Raw genomic sequence first — 27,326 nt, 5'->3', positions numbered from 1 at the left:
AACTATTAATGACCAGCAATTGTATCTCCTTAATTGAGAATAAGTATCCAATACAATATTCATACTAAGTTAGCCAAGACTCTTGACATTTACAAAGATATCAAAATATGATGATTGCTGGTAAAGTAATATGCACCTACAACTGCCAATGAAAACTAATGCAATACTAAATATCTAACTTCAATACTCCCCTACAGCAATACGCTGATCACATGCATGATTAATTACAACTAAAGCCATGGATTGTTGATACCATTGTGAGGAATGTAAAAATGAATGATGTATCTATTAATGAATGATAGGTCTGATACGAAATGACAATTACAACAGCACTCTATAGTGAAAGGCAACCATGAAAATACACATCAGACCTGGCATATGAAGTCGCCTTAGAGAATAATGTATTGCAATACCACTGAACAGAAAATAACCTCCTCAAGTGCCCAAGTCGTGCCTCTCTAGCTGCCGCCCCTTGATTGTAGATGGCTATAATAATTTTCTTTGCTTTTTCGAATTTGCTTTTTCGGATTGCTTTTTTTTTGGATTGCTTTTCCGGACCTGCTTTTTCGGCCTGCTTTTTTCGGTTCTGCTTTCTCGGCCTGCTTTTTTTGGACTGCTTTTTCGGACTGCTTTTTTCGAACTGCTTTTTCGGCTTGCTTTTTCAAACTGCTTTTTCGGCTTGCTTTTTCGAACTGCTTTTTCAGCCTGCTTTTTGTACTCAAATATTTTTTCTCAATGTAGCACAAATAGAAGACTGAAGTATCTTCCTCCCAGCTGCAATAATTCAAGTGATATTTCACACCCTCAAAATTGCGTACCAATTGAGAGTTTTCGTTCTCAATGGCCAGTTGTGACTATTGCAGAAACCCTAGGCTCCACAATGCACATCAACAAACATCAACATCAACAACAACAAATCTGGATGATTAGAATGAAGCCCGAGGTGCCTATTTATTCTTTTTCTCCACTTTCTCCAGAAACTTCTAGAACATTATTTTATTTTATCTATTAGTGACTTTATAAAAAATATTTTATAATTCAAGTTACTTTATTAAATTAATTAAATATAAAGTTACCTTTTAATATTTATTTATTTGATAACTTTATAAATAATTAACTTAATATTACTTATTTATTTAATTAAAATAATTAATTAGTCATCCTCATAAAATATTCATTATTTTGGACAACTTAATTAATTAAATTAATTAAATCAAATTCCCTCCAAAATGGGGACATGACACAGACTTACTACCACCGTTGGGGAGAAGGAGCGGATGTAATTGCACTGAGCCTTCATGCTTGCTCAGAACCGAAGTTAAGATTCAGACAAATCCATGCATAAGGAATTGGACTCTGTATTTGTAATGTAGTCAAGCTGAACATTCCATCATTCCAATAACAAAGGAAGATTTCCGGTGAGGAAGACAAGTAGGAACCCACGTTACTTGCCCTATTGTCTAGACTGAACTAAGAAGACCAAGCACAGAACTTCTCTAGTAGGGATACACAATACAATATTTGAACCATAGCCATCTCTACCAACACGCCAACATGAAGACCAGCAAGAAGGGAAGAAGTAGACTATCATACCGGTGATAGAGGAAGACACCAGCAATTTGTATCTAATTTGTGATATTAGAACAGTGAAAGTAAGTAGCCTTCGAGAGTTAATAGTACAATAACAGAGGATAGAACATCCAAGGAAGAGGGAACACTACAAACAATTGAACCCAGACACTCAGCCAGGAAATCCATCATTAACTGTAGCTATTTAAAAGGGAATATGAAAAGGTGCGAAGGAATAGAGGCAGCAGACATAGAACAGGAGATTGTTTTTATAATATTGCAGACTTGAATTGAATTCAAACTCTTGGGAGGATGTTGCCATGTAACAAACCCCAATACTCTCTGAGAATCTTTACAAAGGATACAATCAGTGATCTGGAATAAGAAGTCAGGAAATACAAATGCCAGTAAGCTCTAAGTAAGATTGAGTCTGCTATAACATCAAATATTATTCATAACAATAGGAGAAAACTGCCATCGGGATGTTGAGAGCATAAAGGAGTTATTAGTAATCTTTTGTAAGTTATCAAGATGATAAGACGTGCAGGGACTGAAAATTCTGAGCGTTGACATGGATTTATTAATGTAACAACATAATAGAGACAGGAGTAATCTAGTAATCTGAATGGAGAGGAATCTGTTTAGAAATCCTTAGCCTATATGGAAGTCAATAGGAAGTCAGAAATAAGAAATATCCCTTATAAGAATTCAAATGGAAATATGAGATGTCAGAATATTGACCCAAGTGGAGAAGTTGACTCTTTGCCTTAAATACTTAACTAAAAGCATTATAACTCGAAAAGATATCAACCGTCGATTACTATAATCCCAAGGTATAAGAAGAAAGGGTTCAAGACCAAAATAAGTCAAATGATATCTTTTATATAAATTTGTGAAAGTTATATTGGTTCTATATTGTGTAATTAAATATAGTTTCAAATTTTAAATGATTATGAGTGGGAAGTTTCAAATTTTAAATGATTATGAATGGGGACATTACAGTGGTATCAGAGCATAATGCTGCCATCCTGGAGGGTTAAAGTCGTTATACAAAATAATATTCATGATGCAAAGAGATAAAAGGGATATCTCAAACATAGGGTGTTCAAACTTAGCACAATTATATTCAAAGTACATAAATTGGATTAAGAGACAAGTCATCAAAGTCAGAAAATAACATACATACACAGGAATTAAATTGATGAACAAAAGTTCAAGAATTTGTAAACAGATCACTTAAAGGATTGGTATCAAGATATATCAAACCTATCAGATATGAAATGGTGATATATTATTGCAGTAGATATAAAGTAAAGACATTTTATTTCAAAGCGAGGAAGAGAAACATCCTCATATCCAATTAAGTGAACAAGATATATCATCTATTGTGATAAGAATCCATTGATCAAGTTAGGTATAGGCAATGGTAGATATCAGATCATATCAGGATTTGGTTATGAGTAACTAAGCAAAGGACTCCTCATTTGTATCAAACCAGAATAAAGATTAAAGCAAGGACAATCTAAATTGAATGTTATAATTCCGAGTATGGAATTAAGGCAGAGAGCTAACCTCTTTGAATGCTGTCACAAGATATTCTATAGTTGAATACTCTTAAGGAAGTGAGGTAGGGAATTGAGTATTCTCTGAAGGACAACACACACTGTTAAGGAAAATCATATGCATATGTAAGGATGGATATAACCAGAGTGGGTATCCATAAGGCCTAGGATGAAGAACCATTCCCTCCTAGGAAGGATGGATATATCAAGATTGACTATCCATAAGGTCTTAAAGAGAAATATCGTGAGAAGATGGTGCTTAGTGGAGAGTTGTTCTATCAATTAGAGCCCCAGGAAGCACTCCCCCAGGAGCTAAGTATCTGATCACAGTCTCTCCTTAAGAAGGGCTTAAATTGGGAATTACTATCTTATAAGTTAATGACTTACAAGATTGAATAATATTCTTATCTTGGTTTTGGAGTACTAAATGTGATGCAGGTCTATTTTTCAAGGAGCTAGTCACCACTAACTCCGGTAGCACGAAAATAGTAATTAGAGGAAGTAATCTACCAAAGCTTTTTAACATGTGTATGCATTGTGTTTGCATTGTGTGTTCATGCATCAATGTGTATACTTTGTGTCTGCATCGTGTCTTCATACACTAATTATATATATTTTGTGCATGCTTTATGTTTTCATATATCCTAGTATATAGTTTCTCAGTGAGTGCCAAGAATCAGAGACATCATTTTTGAGTATCAAAAGCGTGAATATTCTTAGTGGGTGTCAATGCACCACAGACATTATTAGCAAGTGTTGAGATTAAGAACATTCTATCAAGATTGGATCAACAAGATCTTTAATGAATGTTGAACGTTGAAACTAAGAGGACATTCTAAATAAATGTGGTAATTCCTAGCAAGAAATTTAGATGAAGGTTTTATATCGTTGAAGACTCACTTGTAATAACCCCTACGGATTATTGTCTCTTTAAACACCAAAATACTAAACTTCAACGGTTTGACATTTTGTCAAACAATTAGCAAGCAAGGTTGTTAAGAACCAGTGATGAACTGATGTCAAATTCTTCAATGTTCAGGGAGGAATTACAATCAAATGTTATAATGATAACCATAATCCACTGCTAACTTATTGCACACTGAAAGATTTGAGACCTGGGTAATAATACGCTGATGGGCCGGTTTCTGATATAGCACCAAGCGATCCTGTCCATCACTTACCATAGGGAGTTTTTAATGCAACTTCTCTACGCCATAATTCGTTATGGAGATCTCAGGTACATGGAGCAAGACGTCTGGCCAAATTTGCACACAAACTGGAAATGCCGTCCAGTCCACCGAACTTGCACATCAATCGGATAAAGCTGCCCTTCCGATATAATGAATGTGATATTGGTGATAACTCCGTCTTCGGCAGGGATGTTAACAAAGAAAACTGAAGACCTTAATGTAATCGACACCTGTTAAACCCTTTGGTGCATATGCATTTCGTCTTTCATAGTCGAACATCATATATACGTGTTCCTTCGGGTTTTCAAAGATAATATTCGTCTTCAATTCCGAATCCCTGCGGCTACGAATATGCCAATTCTGGTTTCACATATTAAAAACGACACCTTTATCAATTAACTCGTTCCACCTTCGGCTTGATATAGGGTAACGTCTGCCACCTGCGATTTAATGAATCGCAACCTCTGCTTGCGATAACATGGAGTCAAGAACAAACCTAGCAAATATTTAACCCGTGTCCAATCACTCCTCCGCTACTCCTTCAGTCTTGTTCCCAAACTAACGCGTCTTTAATGATTACAATGGATCGACCGTTATATATACCTTGAGTGCGGCAGACTCCGTTTCATGACCCGTGATATTGAAACCCGCACTTGGCTAGGTCGCAATGAAGAGTTTCGTAGCTGACGATTAATTCAATGACGCATTCAATCTTCTAGTCTGTTTTGTGCAAATAACTCCAGAACGGCTTCTATACAAATTATCTCCTATAACATAATCTTTGCTGATCGGACCAGACTTCGGCCCTGATGATGGATGGAAATGCTGCGGGAAGGTTGTCTAGGAAACTGATCTGTTCATACTGCAAATTGCTGAAGAAGTCGCTTTATAACTGATCCTGTAAAAACCTTGTGAATAACTTATATCTTCAAAACTCAATTCTCAGAATATTCCTCCAAAATTTTGGCTATAAACCACAAATTACCGCCCCGATGAAATGACTGAATGTCACCTCCAATCTGCAATAATTCAGATGATATTTCACACCCTCAAAATTGCGTACCTATTGAGAGTTATCGTTCTCAATGGCCAACTGTGACAATTGCGAAAACCCTAGCTTCCACAATGCACATGTGATTGAATCACAATCTGATAACAAGAGAGAAATAAACAATTGCTTGATTCTAATGGAGCCCCGGGGTGCCTATTTATTCTTTCCTCTCCACCTTCTCCAGAGACTTCTAGAACATTTTTGATTTTATCTCTTAAGTGACTTTATTAAATATTTTTATAATCCAAGTCACTTTATTAAATTAATTAAATATAAAGTTACCTTTTGATATTTATTTATTTGATAACTTTATAAATAATTAACTTAATATCACTTATTTATTTAATTAAAATAATTAATTAGTCGTCCTTATAAAATATTCATTATTTTGGACAACCAGATTAATTAAATTAATTAAGTCGAACTGTCACCAAAAAATGGGGACATGACAGTCCGCCCTTCCCGAAATTGCTTGTCCCCAAGCAATGGCTGAACCATAAACCAATCAGTATGCCTTGATCCCAAATGTAAATCTGTATATCATCCCAATCCTCATCATACTCCCGTGGAGAAATCCTCAATACCAATAGCTGAGAAACTGTACTCAATATCCAAACAACTGACAACTCTGATGGAATCATCTGAAAACCAACTGTAGATGTCGATAGAAGAAACCATTCTGCAGAACTTAAGCCGACTGAAACATCAACTCTATCAAAACTCAAGTCCCTGTCTAATTGACACCTGCACCCAACTGCACTGTAGATATGACAACAGCCATAGGTACCTGAATCACTGCCATCAAATCCAATCTCTGAAAAATTCCTCCGGGTGTGTCGATGCTACAGGCTGAGTAACTTTCGACTACCAATTCCTACCGCATAATACTGATAAGAACCTCCAAATTCTGCTACTGGCTCTCCATCGCTGAACTGAAAATCAATAGATGGCTCCAATTTCAAACTCCGAGTAGCTGTAGGCTGATTAGGATCCCCAACAAACCTCGCCTTGAGATCCCTGTGAGGTAGCATAGTAGAAAGGACCCCTATTATCTTCTCAACCATTCTGCAAATAACACTAGTATCCTGGATGAGAACACCTTTTGTCACTTTATGCGAATCCAGATGAACACGTGCACTATCCAACAAATATTCCATGAACGTTTCAGTGCAGTAAAAATTATACGAGGAAGCATCAACATACTCCCCTTTACACCACAACTGGTCCTCCTGTAAGGGTGGCATACTCAACTGTACCACACTAGCAACTATCTGAGAAGAATCAATCTGGAAACTTGACTCTACCGGTATCCCGAACTCATTAGAACCAGCTACTACCACAATCCTGAATATGTGTGTCAGCCTCGACAATATGCTCCTCAGTAGCAACTGCGGAAGTGTACTTGCCATCATCCACCTCAATAGTCAAATGAACTGGGTCTGGGGCTCGTTTTGACCGCAAATGCTCCCACTCCACGGTCACCTCTTTTAATTGAAGCTGCGACTTTTGTAGATCTCGTTGTGTGTCCTCTAACGCCTCAGTAGTCGCTATGAGCTCCTGGGAAAGCTCACTCACCTCCTCTTCACGATCCAAGAGTGCCTCATATGCTGTACTTCCCCACTCAACCAGGTGATCACAGTCGGCTACCAATCGTAAATAATCCTGCTTCAAAATCCGAACAGCTTCACGCAAGGCATGAATCTCTACCAAAGGAAAGTAACCACCGCTGGACTCATCTGTCATAGAAGAACCCCAACCAGTAACAGCCAACAACTGACGAGCAGTATCAAAATGCTCACAAGCGATAGCAATGTCTCGCTCACTAACTTTCAACTGGCTAATTACATGATGGCTCTGGCTAAACTGTCTTCCACAAACCTCCTCTGTCACATTGTCTAAAGGAGTATTTTCAAAGTTACTGGTTTCTAGAATATTGTCATCCACATCTTGCGAATCCTCTCCAAAACTCATATCCCCATCCGGAGTGTCAAAATCTGTAGTACTGCTGTTAACCTCCCCTGTACCCAAAGAATTTGTCAAGGAAGCTGAATCTTCAAAACTGTTCACTTCATCCTCCTGGATGTTATCAAGGCCGAAACGATCCTGGGACTCATCTGTATACCCTGCCAAATATGAAAAATCTTCAAAACCTTTTAGCAAGAATGGTCGTCTGCATATATAAACCAAACCCAACACCGGTGTATAAAAACTAATACCAACATCGGATGCTCTGCTGGCACAAGGAAAGACAACACCGTGTATTCTACTAATCAAATCCATGATAGCACCCAAGCAATCATTGCTACCATTAAAACATCTCCAGTTAACTGAATCCCAAATGTTGCTGAAACGTTCTCGAGTCCATATCCGTAAACAAGAAACAGCTGGTAACTCAAGCAAACTCCTTACCTGAGTAATGTGACCAATACCAACTAACTTCACATACCTGTCTGCCATTGTCCTTGTATCCTGGATGTGAATGCAAGCTGAACTCATAACATTATCAGCCACCACATATGATCCGTCAAATGTAGAAAGCTGAGTGTCAGACGTGCCAGATGAAACTAAGCTTAGCTCCATGCCATGCTCATTCTCATGTCTCTCCCAGTCCTGTAAAGCCAAAGTTGCTCGAGTGTCCTCAAGCTCGCGAGAAAGCTTGACAAATTTCTCCTCCTTCCTCCTCAAGGCATCTGAATAATCTTTGGCAAGGCTAAGAAGATGGTCACGGTCTGATAGAAGATGTAAATAGCTCGACTTCATTGTTCCCATTCCTTCACTAATTGCCTGTAAGTCAAAGCAAGAAGATTTTGCTTGAACTCCCTTATGTCTTCCTTGTAACTGAATCATTCGGATGTGCTCTTCTATCATCTCCCGCATCCTGTCATGATGAGATAAAGAAGTCACAACACTATCTTCGCTCACCTTCAGCTGGCTGGACCAATCATGTGAAGTACTACCAGTTTCATCCTCATGTAACGAAGCATCTAACTGAGCCTGGTACTCTCTCTCAGCAAAATCATGAATACTCAGTGTTTGCTCATTTCTACCTGGTATCTCACCATCAGCATCCTTATCATCATCTGAACTTGCCTCACTGTAATCATTGCCTGTCAGAACCAAACTACCCCGAGTACCTGAGACATCACCCTTGGGAAACCTGTATACAACTGTCTCAACTTGAGTACCAAGTTGACAGTTACTAACCATCAGTGTAATATCCTTCACCACTTCTTCCTGTGACTGAATCGAACCCTCTAACCGGTTGCAAACTTGTTTCTCGAATTCTTCATTAAGGCTCTTAGTAATATCTCCCATTGAATCAATCAGTGCTTTGCGAGAGGATTTGCCAAATTGAAATCCAGTTGACTTAAACAACTTAGCTGGGTTGGACAACCTGTCATTTATACGGTGGTGCTTAACCAACAGTTCAGACATGTTATGCCTTATTTTCCTGAGCTCATCCTGAATGTCTGAATAGTCCTCCTTTCCACAATTCCGACTCTGAATACTGTGTCTATCAATTGTCCAAGATTGTATCCTCGGAGACTTTGTGCTGTACCTGTCCATCTTGGTTGAAGTAGAGTGCTGATCACTCATGTAATTTGGTTCTCACCCACAGGATGGCAAGAAAACCGCTCTGATACCACTGTAATAACCCCTACGGATTATTGTCTCTTTAAACACCAAAATACTAAACTTCAACGGTTTGACATTTTGTCAAACAATTAGCAAGCAAGGTTGTTAAGAACCAGTGATGAACTGATGTCAAATTCTTCAATGTTCAGGGAGGAATTACAATCAAATGTTATAATGATAACCATAATCCACTGCTAACTTACTGCACACTGAAAGATTTGAGACCTGGGTAATAATACGCTGATGGGCCGGTTTCTGATATAGCACCAAGCGATCCTGTCCATCACTTACCATAGGGAGTTTTTAATGCAACTTCTCTATGCCATAATTCGTTATGGAGATCGCAGGTACATGGAGCAAGACGTCTGGCCAAATTTGCACACAAACTGGAAATGCCGTCCAGTCCACCGAACTTGCACATCAATTGGATAAAGCTGCCCTTCCGATATAATGAATGTGATATTGGTGATAACTCCGTCTTCGGCAGGGATGTTAACAAAGAAAACTGAAGACCTTAATGTAATCGACACCTGTTAAACCCTTTGGTGCATATGCGTTTCGTCTTTCATAGTCGAACATCATATATATGTGTTCCTTCGGGTTTTCAAAGATAATATTCGTCTTCAATTCCGAATCCCTGCGGCTACGAATATGCCAATTCTGGTTTCACATATTAAAAACGACACCTTTATCAATTAACTCGTTCCACCTTCGACTTGATATAGGGTAACGTCTGCCACCTGCGATTTAATGAATCGCGACCTCTGCTTGCGGTAACATGGAGTCAAGAACAAACCTAGCAAATATTTAACCTGTGTCCAATCACTCCTCCGCTACTCCTTCAGTCTTGTTCCCAAACTAACGCGTCTTTAATGATTACAATGGATTGACCATTATATATACCTTGAGTGCGGCAGACTCCGTTTCATGACCCGTGATATTGAAACCCGCACTTGGCTAGGTCGCAATGAAGAGTTTCGTAGCTGACAATTAATTCAATGACGCATTCAATCTTCTAGTCTGTTTTGTGCAAATAACTCCAGAACGGCTTCTATACAAATTATCTCCTATAACATAATCTTTGCTGATCGGACCAGACTTCGGCCCTGATGATGGATGGAAATGCTGCGGGAAGGTTGTCTAGGAAACTGATCTGTTCATACTGCAAATTGCTGAAGAAGTCGCTTTATAACTGATCCTGTAAAAACCTTGTGAATAACTTATATCTTCAAAACTCAATTCTCAGAATATTCCTCCAAAATTTTGGCTATAAACCACAAATTACCGCCCCGATGAAATGACTGAATGTCACCTCCAATCTGCAATAATTCAGATGATATTTCACACCCTCAAAATTGCGTACCTATTGAGAGTTATCGTTCTCAATGGCCAACTGTGACAATTGCGAAAACCCTAGCTTCCACAATGCACATGTGATTGAATCACAATCTGATAACAAGAGAGAAATAAACAACTGCTTGATTCGAATGGAGCCCCGAGGTGCCTATTTATTCTTTCCTCTCCACCTTCTCTAGAGACTTCTAGAACATTTTTGATTTTATCTCTTAAGTGACTTTATTAAATATTTTTATAATCCAAGTCACTTTATTAAATTAATTAAATATAAAGTTACCTTTTGATATTTATTTATTTGATAACTTTATAAATAATTAACTTAATATCACTTATTTATTTAATTAAAATAATTAATTAGTCGTCCTTATAAAATATTCATTATTTTGGACAACCAGATTAATTAAATTAATTAAGTCAAACTGTCACCTAAAAATGGGGACATGACATCACTCATCCAAGAACAAAACTACACTTAACATAGTCATTCACAAGTGTTGCAGTATGATCCAGATAAGTATCATCTTTGATTTACTCTTAGGAATTTTTATTATTATAGTCTTTTGATTTTATAAATTTCTATTTGTACATATATTACATTTCTCACCCCAAGTTGGTATTGACATTTCAGGATCATTGGGTTCATATCAGCCATTCACACTAAAGGATCACATTGCTTGAGGACAAACAATTTGAGGAAGGGTGGACTGTCATGTCCCCTATATTATAACAAAATAATAATAAAAATGAGTAAATAAATTATAATAATACTTATTAATTATATTTTCAATATAATGATAATAGAAGAATATTATAGGAAACATTATAATGCAATAAAGATATAATAAATGATATTATTATCATTGAGATAAAAATAGTAATAAATGGATATAATGTTTTAATATTATTATTACTAAATAATGATTTCAATACAATAAATGATAGAAACAATTATAAACGTGGTAGTTATATGATCATCACATATATATATATATATATATATATATATATATATATATATATATATATATATATATATATATAACTTAAATATAAATAATTCATATAATGCACATTTGTATTATCATTGAAGTAGAATAATATATAAAATTTTAATTAAAAGATCAAATAGATAAAATGAATAGCCACAACTATTAACACGCATGGATTTATAAGGATAGGATAAATATTGGAAAAAAGGGGAATATAGAAGGAAAAACAGAGGAAGAACCATCAAATAAGGATTTCATATATTTGGTTTATGTAAGCATTTCGTCTACCGATGGTCACCAAAAGTTGCATAATACTTTGACAGAGCCAATATGTGGGCAGATAAACATCAACGGCAGACTTACTACCCTTGGGGGAGAAGGAGCGGATGTAATTGCACTAAGCCTTCATACTTGTTCAGAACTGAAGTTAAGATTCAGACACATCCAACGCATAAGGAATTAGACTCTCTATCTGCAATGTTGTCAAGCTGAACATTCCATCATTTCAATAACAAAGGAAGATTTCGTGTGAGGAAGACAAGTAGGAGCCCATGTTAATTGCCCTGTTGTCCAGACTGAACTAAGAAGACTGAGCACACAGCTTCTCTAGTAGGGATACACAATACAATATTTGAACCAAAGTCATCTCTGTAGACATGCCAACAGGAAGACCAGCAGGAAGGGAAGACATAGACTATCATACCGGTGATAGAGGAAGACACCAGCAATTTGTATCTACTTTGTGATCTTAGAACAGTGAAAGTAAGCGGCCTCCAAGAGTTAATAGTACAATAACAGAGGATACAACATCCAAGGAAGAGGGAACACTACAAACAATCGAACCCGGACACTCAGCCAGGATATTTATCATTAACTGTAGCTATTTAAAAGGGAATATAAAAAGGTGCGAAGGAATCTAGGCAGCAGACATAGAACAGGAGATTCTTTTTATAATACTGCAGACTCGAATTGAATTCAAACTCTTGGGAGGATGTTACCATTTGAGAAACCTCAATACTCTCTGAGAATCTTTACAAAGGATTCAATCAGTGATCTGGAATAAGAAGTCAGGAAATACAAGCTCCAGTCAATGCTAAGTAAGAGTGAGTCTCCTATAACATCAAATATTATTCATAACAATAGGAGAAAACTGTCATCGGGATGTTGAGAGCATAAGGGAGTTATTAGTAATTTTTTATAAGTTATCAAGATGATAACACGTTCAGGGACTGAAAATTCTGAGTGTTGACATGGATTTATTAATGTGACAACATAATAGCGATAGCAGTAATCTTGTAATCTGAATGGAGAGGAATCTGTTTAGAAATCCTTAGCCTATATGGAAGTCAATAGGAAGTCAGAAATAAGAAATATCCCTTATAAGAATTCAAATGGAAATATGAGATGTCAGAATATTGACCCAATTGAAGAAGTTGACCCTTTGCCTTAGATACATAACTAAAAGCATTATAACTCGAAAAGACATCAACCTTCAGTTACTATAATCCCAAGGTATAAGAAGAAAGGGTTCAAGACCAAAATAAGTCAAATGATATCTTTCATATAAATTTGTGAAAGTTATATTGGTTCTATATCTTACAATTAAAGGTAGCTTCAAATCTTAAATGATTATGAGTGGGGACATTACATGTTCCAAGTCGATGTCGTTGATAGATTTTGCATTTTGTAGGCAACTGGGTTATGCTGTCGGAGATTTTGTATTTGGTAGCCGACGGGTAGATTAGGATTGTTTTCTAGCCGACGGACCCCTTCGGGAAGGTTCAGCAAAAAGTATTTATACCATGTCTGGGATCATTGTAAAGCATCTTATACTCTGTATGTAATCTCTTGGCATATGCGAATAAAGGAGTACTGCTGTTGCTGTTCATTGTCCGGTTAAAAAATGTTGTGGGTAGACTTTCTTTTGCATACATGGAAAACGCACATAATTGTTTCTCATATTGTCAGGTTTTATAACCTAAACACATGCACCAAATTACTGATTGGGATTAAAAATATATATTTATAGGATGTTGAGTGACCAGTTTGAGGAGGTGTTTGGAATACAAACAAATTTAATGCCACATATGCAGGGGCTCTCTAAAATGTTAAAAACGTTAAGACGAACTGTGCAATAGATGGAAAAGGTAATCAATGTCTTTCTTATCTGGCTCCATAGATCATAATGTTGAAGAGTTTATAATATTATATGTGGAGGTCTTCGGGCAAATGAATAAAGCCTGTATGTCATTGATCAAACATATGTAAAAGCAGTTTTAGACTCATATTGTTATTAATTAAGTTGGTTGCTCATATCCGACAAAAGGAAGTTGGAATTAATTCCAACTTACGACCCCAGTTTTATATGTTTTGATCATTCAAATCATGGATGTGTGTGAGGAAATATGTCTCTCTCATAATAGCAGCTCAGTGTGGATTGAAAGGCAAGAGTTATGATACTGCTTCAGGAAAATTTATATGACAACACCCGAAAGCCAGAGGAATAGTTAATGTGTGTCTATGAACAAGGTTGTGCTTGGAAGGATTTCTTTCTGAAGAATTTGGTGTCACAATCGTACTGCAAAAAATATTTGAAGGATGATGACCAGTTATGGAATGGAAGACAAGAAGTCTGCAGAGAGATACATTCACTTCTGGGTTCATTCTGAAGACTGAAGTTCAAACACAGTAATGTCTAAAAGAGAAGCATGACAAAAATAAAAGTAGTCAGTGAAACATGTAAAGAGTTCTAACAGTATGTTCTGATCTTGAAATTGTCTAGTTGAAGTTTGCATCAGATATTAAAGCTTTAGCAAGTTATTTTGCAGAGTCAATTTCTCAGTTTTCACTCTGTTACAACTTCTGAAAACATACATGAGATTATAGAGAATAGGCTGTTACTTGAAATAATCAACACTGATAATCAAATCTTCTGTCCATCAGATAATCAAGACCTCTGTATAACTGATAATGACATAAACTGATCTGAGAATTAAACTATAAAACATGTGCTCAAATGGGAAATTGGTTCTTGAACAAAACAGGCACAAATGTAGCTCAGCTTTCTCATGAAAGATGGGTGTACTAGCTTGATGAACTCAAATGCCACTGAACAAAACCAAAATACCAAAGTAATATATCCAATGTAGCATGTGGCTTATTGTTTCGTTCATCATGTAAACCTAAATTTCTTATATAATGCTATCTGTGATTGGGTAGAATGTTGCTCATGGATAAAGCTGTTCAGTTCCTGTAGCACATTTCATGTTTCAGTTCAAGAAAAGGGGGGATCTCATGTATCGTTTGTTCCCATTATTATTTTTTATTTAGATTTTTCTCATTTTATATGACTATTGTAATTATCTGGGAACACGAGTCTCTTTTGAAACCGGTTGAGTTGTTTTTCTATTGCTTCTTTATGCTGCAAAATACATATGTTTTTCATTGACAACACTTTCTTGCTTTTATACATAATCCATTGAATCATAGTATTTCATTGGCAATTTTCTATAGATACTTATGATGTAGTTTATATTTGGCACAACTCTAATGTAACTAACAACTTTATTTAGGCTAGAGAACAAACAGAAGTTGTGGAACTAAGGAAGAAGCTAGAAGAACAAATTCACCATCAAGGAAATCTTGAGAAGAAACTTCGAGCTCTACAGAGCGATAAAGAGGAAGCTTCAGTTTTAAAGGTATAGAATGGATGCAAACAAAATCTGTTAGAGCTCCATCATGGAATTTCTTTTCTTGTTTTAGATGATTAGGAAATTATCTCTCTAATTTCCATTTGTTGCTAATGTTAGTCCATAAGGTCATTATATTTGATTTCAGTTTTTTCCTAAAGTTTTATAGGTGTCTATTCAGGACTTGTGTCATTGCTATCCAAAAGCCGATAATCCCTAATGCATTAAATTTGATGTATCATTTAAAAAGGAAAAATCTAATAAGCAAATGGAAAAAATGAGGAAGAAACTTGAAGACGGGAAGAAGCACAAGGGAATGGTTGAAGATGAAGTGAATGTGCTAAAAGAACAAATTTTACATCATAGTAGTGATATTAATGAGGTAAATACTGTCGCAAATTTGTGTTGTCTTACGTTGAGACAGCTTTTCATATCCCCTCAAATTGTTTGCTTTTTCATTTTTTGATGTGTCCTTTTCAAGCAGAATACGGATAGTATCCAGAAAGGAAATTCTGGCAAACTTTCTATTGCATCAGAAAGTCCTGCTACCTTTCCCAAGTCTATTCAAATCAGAAACACTATTAGTGGTCAACGAGCCAAGATTGCTAAATTGTTTGAACAAGGTACTGATTTTCTGAAGTTCTAGTTATTCTCAGATACCTATTGATGACATCAGTCTTTTTGTATTACAGTATTAAGCTCTTAACTTGAAATGTCTTTGGATCATGTTTCTGAAGTTGGATTGCCAAAAATAGTGTCCTATTTGGAATCAGATGATAAAGATGTGCAAATTCATTGCGTGAAGGTTGTGGCAAATCTTGCCACTGAAGGTATTTCAAAGTGTACTTTTTCTTGGGTCTTGCTCATTACCTAGGCCTTGAAAAATATGACATTTTTTTAGTAACCATAAAAATTAATGAAACTTGTAGAATAAATCAAGATTTAATATCACCAGAGAATTGAGCTCCACAAATGCTAAATTTCTTTAATACTTTTGAGGAGTTTGAGAATATGATATTAGATGCCATATTCATTAATAATTGTAAAATTTACACTTCCAAGCTCCACGGATGTGCAGAATATAATCATTATACCAAGTTTCTTTGTATGTTCTCTTATTTTAATGGCAACGATTAAATTAAGTTTTCTAGTACAAGAACTCTTGTTAGGTGTGTCAAATTATGAGCTGAAACTTTGGAAACGTAAATTTTAGCATTTTAGTTTGTCCCTTTCAGAACAAGACAAATAGAACAGTACGTAAGGCATTCTACCCATGTGATATTTTTTAATTGTGTTAAAAGTCAGGTCAAATCCATATTTTTTGCTTTAGCAAACTGTCATATTTGAAAGTCTTCCCCTATTGGTCTGTATTATGATTTGTTGTTTCTTTTTGTATCCTTGCAAATCAACATATATAATTTTTGAAAAAAATTCCAAGGCAAAGAATGGTGGTTAATCGAAGTGAAAACCCCAATTATGAGTAAACACATTTCTATGAAGGGAATGCCATTTCAAGTCTATGTCTGAAATCCTTTTGTCAGAAGCACACATTTATGGGCTAAAACAACTTAAAAATCCTATCTTGAGAAATGCATTGCCAAATGTACATATTATAAAGAAAAATAGGCTAGGTTTGAAGGGTCAGAATTGCACTATCGAGTGTGCACTCATGTGAAATTAGGTTTTCAATTTCTGGTTTAAAAATTCTTTTTAAGGACATCCATATGAGGCAAAAGGGATATATATTCAAACGATATACATGCATTACAAAATTTGTATCTTAAAATGAGGAATGTGTTTTCTTTAAAAAAAATCAAATGTACATTGTTAGATGAACATCTCTATGAAGGAAATGAAATTCTCTGTCTGAAATCCTATCGTCAGAAGCACACCTTTGTAAGGTGAAATTAAAGATTTGTAGTTCAAGAAATGCATTGTCAAGTCTACATCTGTAATAACCCCTGCCAAAATATTTTAAAGAAAACTTGCAATTTTCACAATTCATGTTTGACAAGCATTTCATAAAACACTTTGCATTGTAGTTGAGGTTGTACTGTTGATGCACATCTTTTGGACCACTATATATAGGCCACTAAGAATCTCCTCATCCACCTTCAAGTCAGCACAAAAAAAAAAATGACAGATTGAGGTAATAAGATTATGCATGAATGTGCATATTAAGTGTGTTTTTCCATCTCGTATCATTAATTTCCCAAATTGGGCTGTACTTATCCTTAGCTCCTACATACATGGATCTAATGGCCTCCTTGGCCCTATCCATGCCCTCATATATATAGCCCATAGAGGGAATCTACCCATCAACAACTTGTAGGAGAACTTCAAGAAGCTTAGTGATCTATACATAGTGTTAAACAAAATCAATTAAGTCACAAATTTAGTAAAATATAAGCAAAATCACTAAGTTGCAAGCAAAATAAAAATATGCATATAAATCAAAACTAAATTAGTAAATAGTAACTACTCAATGTTAATTTGTAATAAATTTGCCTGCATGATTTCTTCACAAGGGGTCCAAAAATTTGGCTTATCGAAAAAACAATTTACCACATGTATCCCTGCATTGGTCATAGCAGATGATGAGGAATTTCACTAAACAAACATGTGCCTCAAAGCTACCTTTGATGTCATGAAGGATTTAAGGTGTGGGGAAATTTGAGGCAAACCTCATGATACTAGGACAAGCCAACTCCTTTTGCCTTGTGTATTTCATGATTGTACACAAGCTTGTAGATATTCTTGGCCCTTTCAATGCATAATTTCACCCATTCAATCCTATCAATATCCTCCAACTTGAGGTCAAGGAAATGTGCTGCATGGAGACGGAAAACATTTCAGGTGCCTCTCAATCAAAAGTTTACTTGCAACAATTCCAAATTAATTAGAAGTTTAGATGTTTTAAGAAAATCTTAAAAAAGTTAACATCAAAACTTGGAAAGTGAAAAGTTTGTTCGCAACAACATAACTTTTTGCATTATCTGTCACCACCTTAACACATTTTCTTCCCCCACCTCTTGTATGATTTCCTCAATAGCCTCACATAAGTATGTGACATTTTTTAGATACGAGGAACGATCAATAGACTTTAAGAACATGGTGGATCCTTTAAGTAGATTAAAGTAATTATGAATTCTGATTTAGGGATTGATTTGCACTTGGGAGGATTTATAAGGAGATGAAGACCTAATTGTGGAGTATCTTTTGACATTTGAAACTTGTGAAATTGGAAATTGGTCTAGTGGAGCGATTCAGAGGCTTGGGAAGAAAACCCTAAGTCTGGAGTGTTGGGATGCAAACCTCAACAAGGATTTGGTTATTTAGTATTAGAGTTGGAATGTACTATTCTCTATGGCAAGGATCGACATTCTTCACAGCACCATTTATCAGAAGGAAACATCAAATTCAGCTAGGCGGCCAGCCTATTCCAGCTTGGGCCTTTCTTCTAGAGGTAATTCAGGCTTGTATTGTGGTCGCCATTTCTTATTAGGAGCCATGTTTTTTAGTTTGGAGATCATACAAGGGTTTGTGAAAGCAAGCTCTCGATCTTTTGTGATTGTAAAACCCTTCTACAACTAGCGTCAAGTTCATTGTAGACAATAACTAATCCATTTGATATATTTATTTCTTTGACTGCAAAAATCTGAATATTATGCTTGGTACGATTTGAATCCTTTCCAAATTGTTAAGTGTTTTCAATATATGAATGTTGCTATCATTCTTAGTTCGAAGTTATTTTTTATTTGTCATTTACTTGAATATATCTTCAAAAACACCTAAAACCTTGAAAACAAGAAAAAACCAAAAAGAAATCAGAATTCTATAAAGTCTATTAAGAGATACAAAATTCTGGTCAAAGTCTCAAATTTTGAAAAAATCATCAATTTCCAAGGACACTGGGATTGGGAATCATTCAGTGGTATCAAAGCTTTGATCTTGCTAGCCTCTGAATTTTACTGACATTTCTATGCATCTAGCTAGAGCTATGATAAACAAATTTTACACACGAAGGACATCTCACTTCGAGCAAGGGTGGGAATTGAACAAGAAACTATTATGGTAGATGAACAGAGAGGTGCTAGACAGACCCAAATGGAGGAGGAAGAGAGGGAGATGATGCAAACTCTCATCACTACACAGCCCAGGATAGTTCAATCCTTGGAAATGTTACATGGTACCTTGGAACGGATGGAGTTGGATAGACATGGAGGCAAGGGCAGAATAGACCAGTTTCAGTCGCAGGAAGTCAACGTAGTCATAGATCCCACACATCGGTTGGGAGCTCCCTTCATTCCAATAGATAGGCACACCCTCGTACTCTAGTTAGGGATAGACTCCTACTTTTGTTGTCTGTAATGGGTGAGCAACCAACACAGGTAGAGCCACCTGAGATGGGATTCCAGGATTTAGTTATAGCAGCCACGAATGAGTGGAGAGCCCTACCTCTGGAGGTTAGGGACACTTTTCTTCTTCCCAAGTATTGTGCACAGTGGAGAGATGCTGCCAGGTTTAGAGGAGATAGGGGACATAGGCCACAATAGAACAATGACCTCATTAGAGCTACTAGGAAGATCACATTGGCTACATATGATGGTACTAATGGTAAGAGTGCACGAGCTTGGGTGCATAATCTGGACATATATCCATCTTTGAGGCCCATGCCTGAGCATGATGCTATTCAATTTGCGGTCTTGCAACAGAGTTGCCTATGACCGGTGACACCATGAATTGGTTACCCGGGATCACGCCATGGTTCACTCCTATGTAGAGTTCATTGAGTGTCTCATTACCTAGTTTGACCATAAGGACACAAAACTCTACCATAGGGAGTTGGCGCATCTTAGACATACTGGATATACAGAGGCATATGTTAATGAGTTCTAGCATATTGCAGTTATGGTACCTGATATGCCTTAGAGGTATAGTGTGATGTTATTTATTAATGGATTTGTATGTGCTTTCAAGCTGGCCACTCTTAACGATGCCATTGATGTGACCTTGAGACTAGACACCACCCCTACTTATTAGACATATAAGAAGCCATTCATGGATTCTCGGCCTCCACAGAAGGCCAGCACTTCCCAAGGTAGACGTGGACCATCACCTCGACCTCCCAGGATGGACTAGGAGATGAGGAATGATTTAAGAAGGAAAAAGCTATGCTTCTCCTGTAAGGAGCCATGAGAGCCCAGACACGGTTGTCTTGGTAAAGGAAAAGTTCATTTGATTGAGGTGACATCCAAGATGGGAGATGAGGAGAATCCCTAACACTAATACTAAGGATAGTCCTGAGGAGATTGAGCAGGAGCATCCGTAGTTGGAGTTAGACACTTTTGATCCCTTGGAATTAGTTAAAGTGACTATGGCTACTCTATGCAGTTATCCCTGATTTCAAGCCTTTCATTTGAAAGGAACACTTCAAGGCTAGCAGTTTACGAGCTTGGTAGACACAGGCGCCACACATAATTTAACTGATTAGAAATTAGTGGATAGGTGTGGCTTGTAGTATGAGGTGTTTGTTGGTTTTGGGGTGAAGGTTGCAAATGGTGTAGTATTGGGCTGTACTAGGAGGATTCCTTAACTTAGCATTCAGATGGGGGATTATACCTTCATAGATGATTTCTATGTACTCCCACTGGAGGATTATGATGTGGTTTTGGGCATGCGGTGGTTATAGGTTATTGGACGGTACATTATTGACCACCGCCGTATGCAGTAAGAGCCTTTCTGGACGGAAGAAAACTATCTTGAGGGCAGCATCAAATAGTGTACCTAGGGAGGTGTCTTCTTGCAGGATGGAGACTATAATTAAACATGATGATGTGATTTGGGCTACACATTGTTATGTGAAGCCCAAGACACCTACACCTGAGGATGACAAAGCTTTTCATGTTGATATATAGTCGCTGATGGATCGACGCGATCAAGTGTTTGGTGATATACCCTCGAGTGTACCTCTTGATAGAGGATTTGAGCATGGGATAGAGATGGAGGATGGAGCTAAGCCAGTAATCACCACTCCATATCGTCATCCTAGAGCATACAATGATGAGATTGAGAAGACCATTTATGAGTTGTTAGACATGGGGTTCATTCGCCCTATCTTTTGTCCTTCTCCTTCTTCTGTGGTATTGGTTAAGAAGAAGGATGGGACTCTGTGGATGTGTATACATTATAGGGCCTTGAACAAGAAGATGATAAAAAATAGATATCCCATTGAATGCATTGATGAGTTGTTGGATGAGCTTCATGGAGCTATCTACTTCTCTAAGATTGATCTTCGTTTAGGCTATCATCAGATACGTGTGCGAGATGAGGACTACATAAGACTGCATTCCATTGTCACTATGGGCATTATGAGTTCTTGGTGATGCCTTTTGGTCTCACAAATGCACCAGCCACTTTCTAGTCCTGTATGAACCATATTGCAACAAGTAGTTGAGGAAATCGGTTCTAGTGTTTTTTGATGATATTTTAATTTATAGTTGTACTTGGGAAGATCATCTTAGACACCTAGAGGAGGTACTTAGCATCATGGAGAGTCAGTCTCTATTTGCTAAGCTGTCAAAATGTGATTTTGCACTCGGTGAGATCTTATATTCGGGCCATGTAATCAGTATTGAGTAAGTGAAAGTGCATGAGGAGAAAATCCACGTAATTCGAGATTGACCCTATCCTAGGAACATTATTGAGTTACATGGATTCCTTAGTTTATGTGCATATTATTGGAAGTTCATGAGGGGATTCGCTTAGTTAGTAGTACCCTTGATAGATCTCAGAAAGAAGGGAGCCTTCAGATGGACAAAGGAGGCATAGGGAGTCTTTGACAAACTCAAGGAGGTTATGAGCACATGTCCGGTTTTAGCACTCCCTAATTTCTCGTAGCCTTTCGTACTTGAGTGTGATGCTTCATGAGGGTATAGGGGTTGTTTTGATGCAAAATAGACATCCCATAGCCTACGACAGTAGGAAGCTGCATGACAATGAGAGGTTGTATTCTACTTATGATAAGGAAATGTTGGCTATTGTGCATGCATTAGTCAAATTCAGACAGTATCTTGTTGGCAAAAAATTCATGTTAAGAACTGACCACAATAGTTTGAAATATTTCCTTGATCAAAAAGAGCTCAACGATCATCAACAAAAGTGGGTAAGGAAGATTCAAGCCTATGAATTTCGCATAGAATTTATTAAGGGGAAGAAGAATATTGTTGCTGATGCACTTTCTAGGAAACCATCACTTGCTGCCGTATGTTCATTGAGTGAGATTTCAGCAAATTGGAAGGCTCAACTTTTAGTTGAGTATTCCATAAATCAGCATGCTTGTGAGATCATGGATGGATTTGTACAAGATAATAAATACAAGGTGATTGATGATGTCATGTACTACAAAAACAAAGTATACCTTGTTCCTGAATGTAAGCTAAAGGGACAGATTTTGCATGCCCTCCAATGATACCCCTACAACAAAGCACCTCGGTTATAGTAAGATATATACATCAGTATGGGAGAGATTCTCTTTGAAGGGTCTCAATTATGATGTCTTACGCCATGTTCATGAATGCATGAGTTACCATCAGAACAAGAGAAAGCATACTTTCCCAGCTAGTTTGCTGCAACCCTTGCCTATACTGGAATAGAAGTGGACGAGACTCTCTATGGACTTAATTATAGGTCTTCCTCGAGTGCAGGGGAAGGATTGTATTTATGTTGTGGTGGCTAGGTTGACTAAATATACCCACTTGTTTTCGATTGCAGTTGATCTCATAGCATCCGAGGTAGCTGATCTATTCTTCAGGCAGTTGTTCAGACTCCATGGTCTCCCTAAGACCATAGTTAGTGATAGGGACAAAAGATTCTTGAGTTCCTTTTGGTAGGAACTTTTCAGGCTTGTGGGCATAGAGTTGACACCTTGTACCACCTACCACCCTCAGAAAGATGGGTAGGGAGATAGTTAATAAGGGGATTGAGCGGTATCTGCATAAATATGTGTTGGGGGCACCAGAAGGCATGGGTGCATTGGTTGTATCTGGACAAGTATTGTTATAATACTACGCACCACATGTCCATTGATATGTCTTCTTCCAGAGCTCTTTATGGCTACGATGCATTATCTTTTGTTGATCTGGCTTTGAGTGACAACAAAGTTCCTTTGGCACATGATTGGTTATAGGAGAACTAGGATATCATGAGATCTTTCAAGCAGAACTTACAGCATGGACGAAATCAACAGAAGATGTACGTTGATCGGCATAGGATCAAGGAGAGGGTATTTGAGGTGGATGACATGGTTTTCCTACGCTTGCAACCCTACCGACAGAGCACCCTTAAAGGGGGGAGCTGAGAAGCTCAAACCTTGTTTTCACAGACCTTATAAAAATTTCAAGTGAGTTGGAGAAGTTGCTTATGAGGTTGAGTTACCACCTGATAGTAGGATTCATAATGTGTTCCACATATCATGCCTGAAGAAGGCACTGGGGCAACATATTATAACATCACCTGATTTACCTCCCTTGGATGAGGAAAGTAAGTTGACTGTGGTTCCTGAAAAGATTCTTGAGGTGAGGGAACACCAACTAAGAAACAGGGTAATTTGGGAGTATTTGGTATGCTGGAGAGGTCTACCCATAGAGGATACCACTTGGGAGGGTGAATCCATTTTGCAGCACCCAACATTGTAGTTGCTTGTGGGCAAGCATCTCTGAGAATGGAGGAGTGTCATGTCCCCTCTTTAGTCTAACTAGCAGAGTTATGTGAGTTAGCCTATCATGAGGGTCTCATAGGCTAGCAGTTGTGGATAAAGACTCATTTAGGATATTCAGTGACTGAGCTTGACTTTATACGTAGTTGGGAGCTAGTTGGCTACAGTTCCTTGATTTTAGGGGGTATCCCTACATTTTAGGAGGTTGTGGTAGTTTCCAGATGCGAGGTTCCACGAGACCATTCCATGGTTTCAGTTTCAAGATGACTGGCTGTGTTTCGTAGTTTCTAGGAGCATCCTTAGATTATAGGGAAGGGATGGTCAGTTGACCCATCTTGTCAGGTATCAGTCACACACAGGTGACATGGTTAGTTTTACGTTTATTTGGTTGGTTTGGGATTTTAGAGTCAAAATGGGGTATATTTTAATATATTTAAATATTTCCTAAGTTATCATTTAAATAATCTATAATAAGGCTATTTATAAAGCCATTTCAAAGTAATAAGGGTAATACGGCTTCGTTTGGTCAGATGTGCCCTTGTGTTATAGCTCATTGGAAAGGTCTTGAATTATTATAAGCTATTTTCACTATCCATAGATGAGTTATGACATTTTAATAAAGTAATGTTTTTCCTATACCCTAGACGCCTTTATTTGGGAAAATATTTTTTATTATAAAGTGCAAAGTCTAATTCTCATTTAGGATTTGATTTGCACTTGGGAAGAGTTATAAGGAGATGAAGATCTAATTGTGGAGTACCTTTTGACATTTGAAACTTGTGAAATTGGAAATTGCTCTAGTGGAGCGATTTAGAGGCTTGGGACAAAAACCCTAAGTCTGGAGTGTTGAGACACAAACCTCAATAAGGATTTGGTGATTTTGTATTGGAGTTGGAAGGTACGTTTCTCTATGGCAAGGATCGGCATGCTTCATAATACCATTTATCAGAAGGAAACATTACATTCAACTAGGCGGCCAGCCTATTCTAGCTTGGGCGTTTCTTCCGGTGGCAGCTCAAGCTTGTATTGTGGGCACCGTTCCTTATTAGCAGCCATGTTTTGCAGTTTGGAGATCATACAGGGGTTTGTGACAGCTAAGTCTCCATCTTTTGTGATTGTAAAACCGTTCTACAACTGGCGTCAGGTTCATTGTAGACAACAACTAATCCATTTGATATATTTATTTCTTTGACTGCAAAAATCTGAATATTATGCCTGGTATGATTTGAATCCTTTCCAGATTGTTAAGTGTTTTCAATATATGAATGTTGCTCATCATTCTTAGTTTGCTCATCATTCTTAGTTCGAAGTTATTTTTTATTTGTCATTTGCTTAAATATATCTTTAGAAATACTTAAAAACTTGAAAACGAGAAACCAAAAAGAGATTAGAATTTTATAAAGTCTATGCAGAGCTATAAAATTCTGGTCAAAGTCTTAAATTTTGAAACAAACATCAATTTCCAAGGTCACTGGGATTGGGTATCTTTCATGGAGGCATTGTGAAAAATGAAAGTTGAGGCTATTACTATAAGAACATTCAAATTTCTACAAAGTTATTAAGTTAAACTAATAAAAAAATCAGCAAATCCTACATTTTTTTATAGAAAATTGTAAATACAAGCTTGCAAATGTGTTCTAAAAACATTGAACATTGTAGGGTTTGCAACTTTGCACTTTGCAATTTAATAAAATACATTAAAGGTTTACAAATTAAAACAAAAAAAATTTAACAAACAATGAAGAACGCATTAAGATAAAAAAACTATCAACACAATCTACAAAGTTTGACACATACCTATTGCAAATGAGTTGATGACTGTTGTTATTGACTCCTTAATGCTCCCAATGCAAAATTATGGCCTCCCCAAATTGATTTGTGATCTCCTTGATGCTCTTCTTACTTCTTGGTTGCAAACCTAAGGTTTCTCTTTTTTCTTCCTCTCTCTCACTTTTCCTGTCTTTGTCCCATACTAAGTACTTAAAAAGCCTATTAGGGTTATAAGATAAAGAAATGTTAAAAAAAGAAATGTTTGTTTTTTGGGTTTTTCAGTGGCCAAGTTTCTATGTCGTGTGGCTAGTTTCAGGACCCTAGTTATGTCAATTTTGGTTAATTTTTGATGAATCGCCGAGCTAGGCGATTTTTGGGCCAAAAATCGGTGAATTAGCAAGCCAAGTTAGCATAACTTGCCCTCCTTGAATCGGATCGCCAAGTCGTCAGAATTGTGGTATTTCTGGGATGTTTGGTTCAGATACATTAGAATAGTATGAATCAAAACCTTTAGATTTGATCATTTTTATAATGTACAATTTCATATAGTTAATCATCTATATCCACAGATAGTTACCAATAGGATGAATTATAGTGGTTAAACAAAGCCACAATATCATGACTTATGATTTATAATATTGTTGCAAGTGTTTTTGTGGAGTAGTGAGGTAGTTTAGTTTACACTAGACATGTTGATTTATGGTACTATTTTCCATGAATCTATGGATGCATATAATATTTTTCTATTTATAATATCACAAGCTTAAAAAGTTTGCGACCTAGCTACTTTTGTGATAGTGTTAAATCCCTCTAATTTTTTGTACTTTTTTATATAAAGATTGATATAAAATAATTTGTATAAGTTTGGTTTATAAATTTAGGCTATGCAAGTTTGTGCAAGGTTTTTATTCTTGTTCAAATTTGATAAAGAATTCACATATGAATGCTCAAAACAGACCTGAGCATGCTTAGGTTAGTATTTTCAACCACCATATGCAGTTTACAGGGACACTATTTCAGTCATTGAACTTATGTGGTGTACAGAATATTTAAGATATAAATAAAATTCACATATGGATGCTCAAAACAGACCTGAGCAAGGATAGGTTAGTATTTTTGACCAGCATATGCAGTTTACAGGGACACTATTTCATTCATTGAACTTATGAGGTGTACAGAATATTTAAGACATAAATAAAAGCAAGTTCTGACCTCTAAGCCAGGGATATGCTCAACCTTTAAAAAGGTTTCAATGGTACAGGAACAATAACAGATGAACAATGAGTGTTCAGAAATGTCTGCACTTGAGGAATCTCCAAACCTACATGCCAAGGGCACCAGTTGTTGCCAAGGTTCACGTGCCCCTTCCACACTAGCTCATGCCGGCCTCTATAGCACTAAACACCACTCATAGGCAGGATTTTCAACTCAACAACTCTGAGAATGAATGGTGAACAACCTTAGGTCCTTCAAAACTTTCCAAATCTGTCTCACAAACCCATGTCCTCTTTTTATGTCAATTTGCTTTAGAATAAATGATAATGACATCTTAATCCAGCAGCGATTCATCCAAAGATAAATAACTTCAACACCCAGTTACAACTTTCATATGTTCTATTAGTATCTTTGACTTTTTATCAATTAGCACGAACAACTTCCAAACTTTGCATCCAGTAGTTAATTCCTGGAAAATCTAAAATCTCTAATACTGAGTAATTTGTCTTGCCTGGCCATAACTCAATCATTAATCTCAAATGTTAAATCCGTTTGATTCCAACACAGCCAGTTGTAGTAGGTC

General features: G+C 36.8%; 1 protein-coding gene across 4 annotated transcripts in view; it reads left to right on the top strand.

Annotated features, from left to right (window-relative positions):
• Positions 1–27,326, top strand: part of LOC149543283 (kinesin-like protein KIN-UB) — a 305,487-nt gene that overhangs the window by 178,033 nt on the left and 100,128 nt on the right. For all 4 annotated transcript variants that reach the window (XR_016355614.1, XM_089798130.1, XM_089798128.1 and 1 more), the window contains 4 exons: positions 14,926–15,051; positions 15,293–15,424; positions 15,527–15,665; positions 15,780–15,872. Coding sequence is in view for 3 of the 4 variants with exons in the window: in XM_089798130.1 (XP_089654256.1) it covers positions 14,926–15,051; positions 15,293–15,424; positions 15,527–15,665; positions 15,780–15,872 (490 nt within the window). In the remaining variant the exon portion in view is untranslated. The remainder of the gene's footprint in view (positions 1–14,925; positions 15,052–15,292; positions 15,425–15,526; positions 15,666–15,779; positions 15,873–27,326) is intronic.

Source organism: Cupressus sempervirens, chromosome 8 (genome assembly GCF_028749045.1).
Source record: "Cupressus sempervirens isolate cs-2001-9-10 chromosome 8, ASM2874904v1, whole genome shotgun sequence".
In the NCBI taxonomy this organism is placed as follows: Eukaryota; Viridiplantae; Streptophyta; class Pinopsida; order Cupressales; family Cupressaceae; genus Cupressus; species Cupressus sempervirens.
This window is presented reverse-complemented; position numbering and strand designations above follow the sequence as displayed.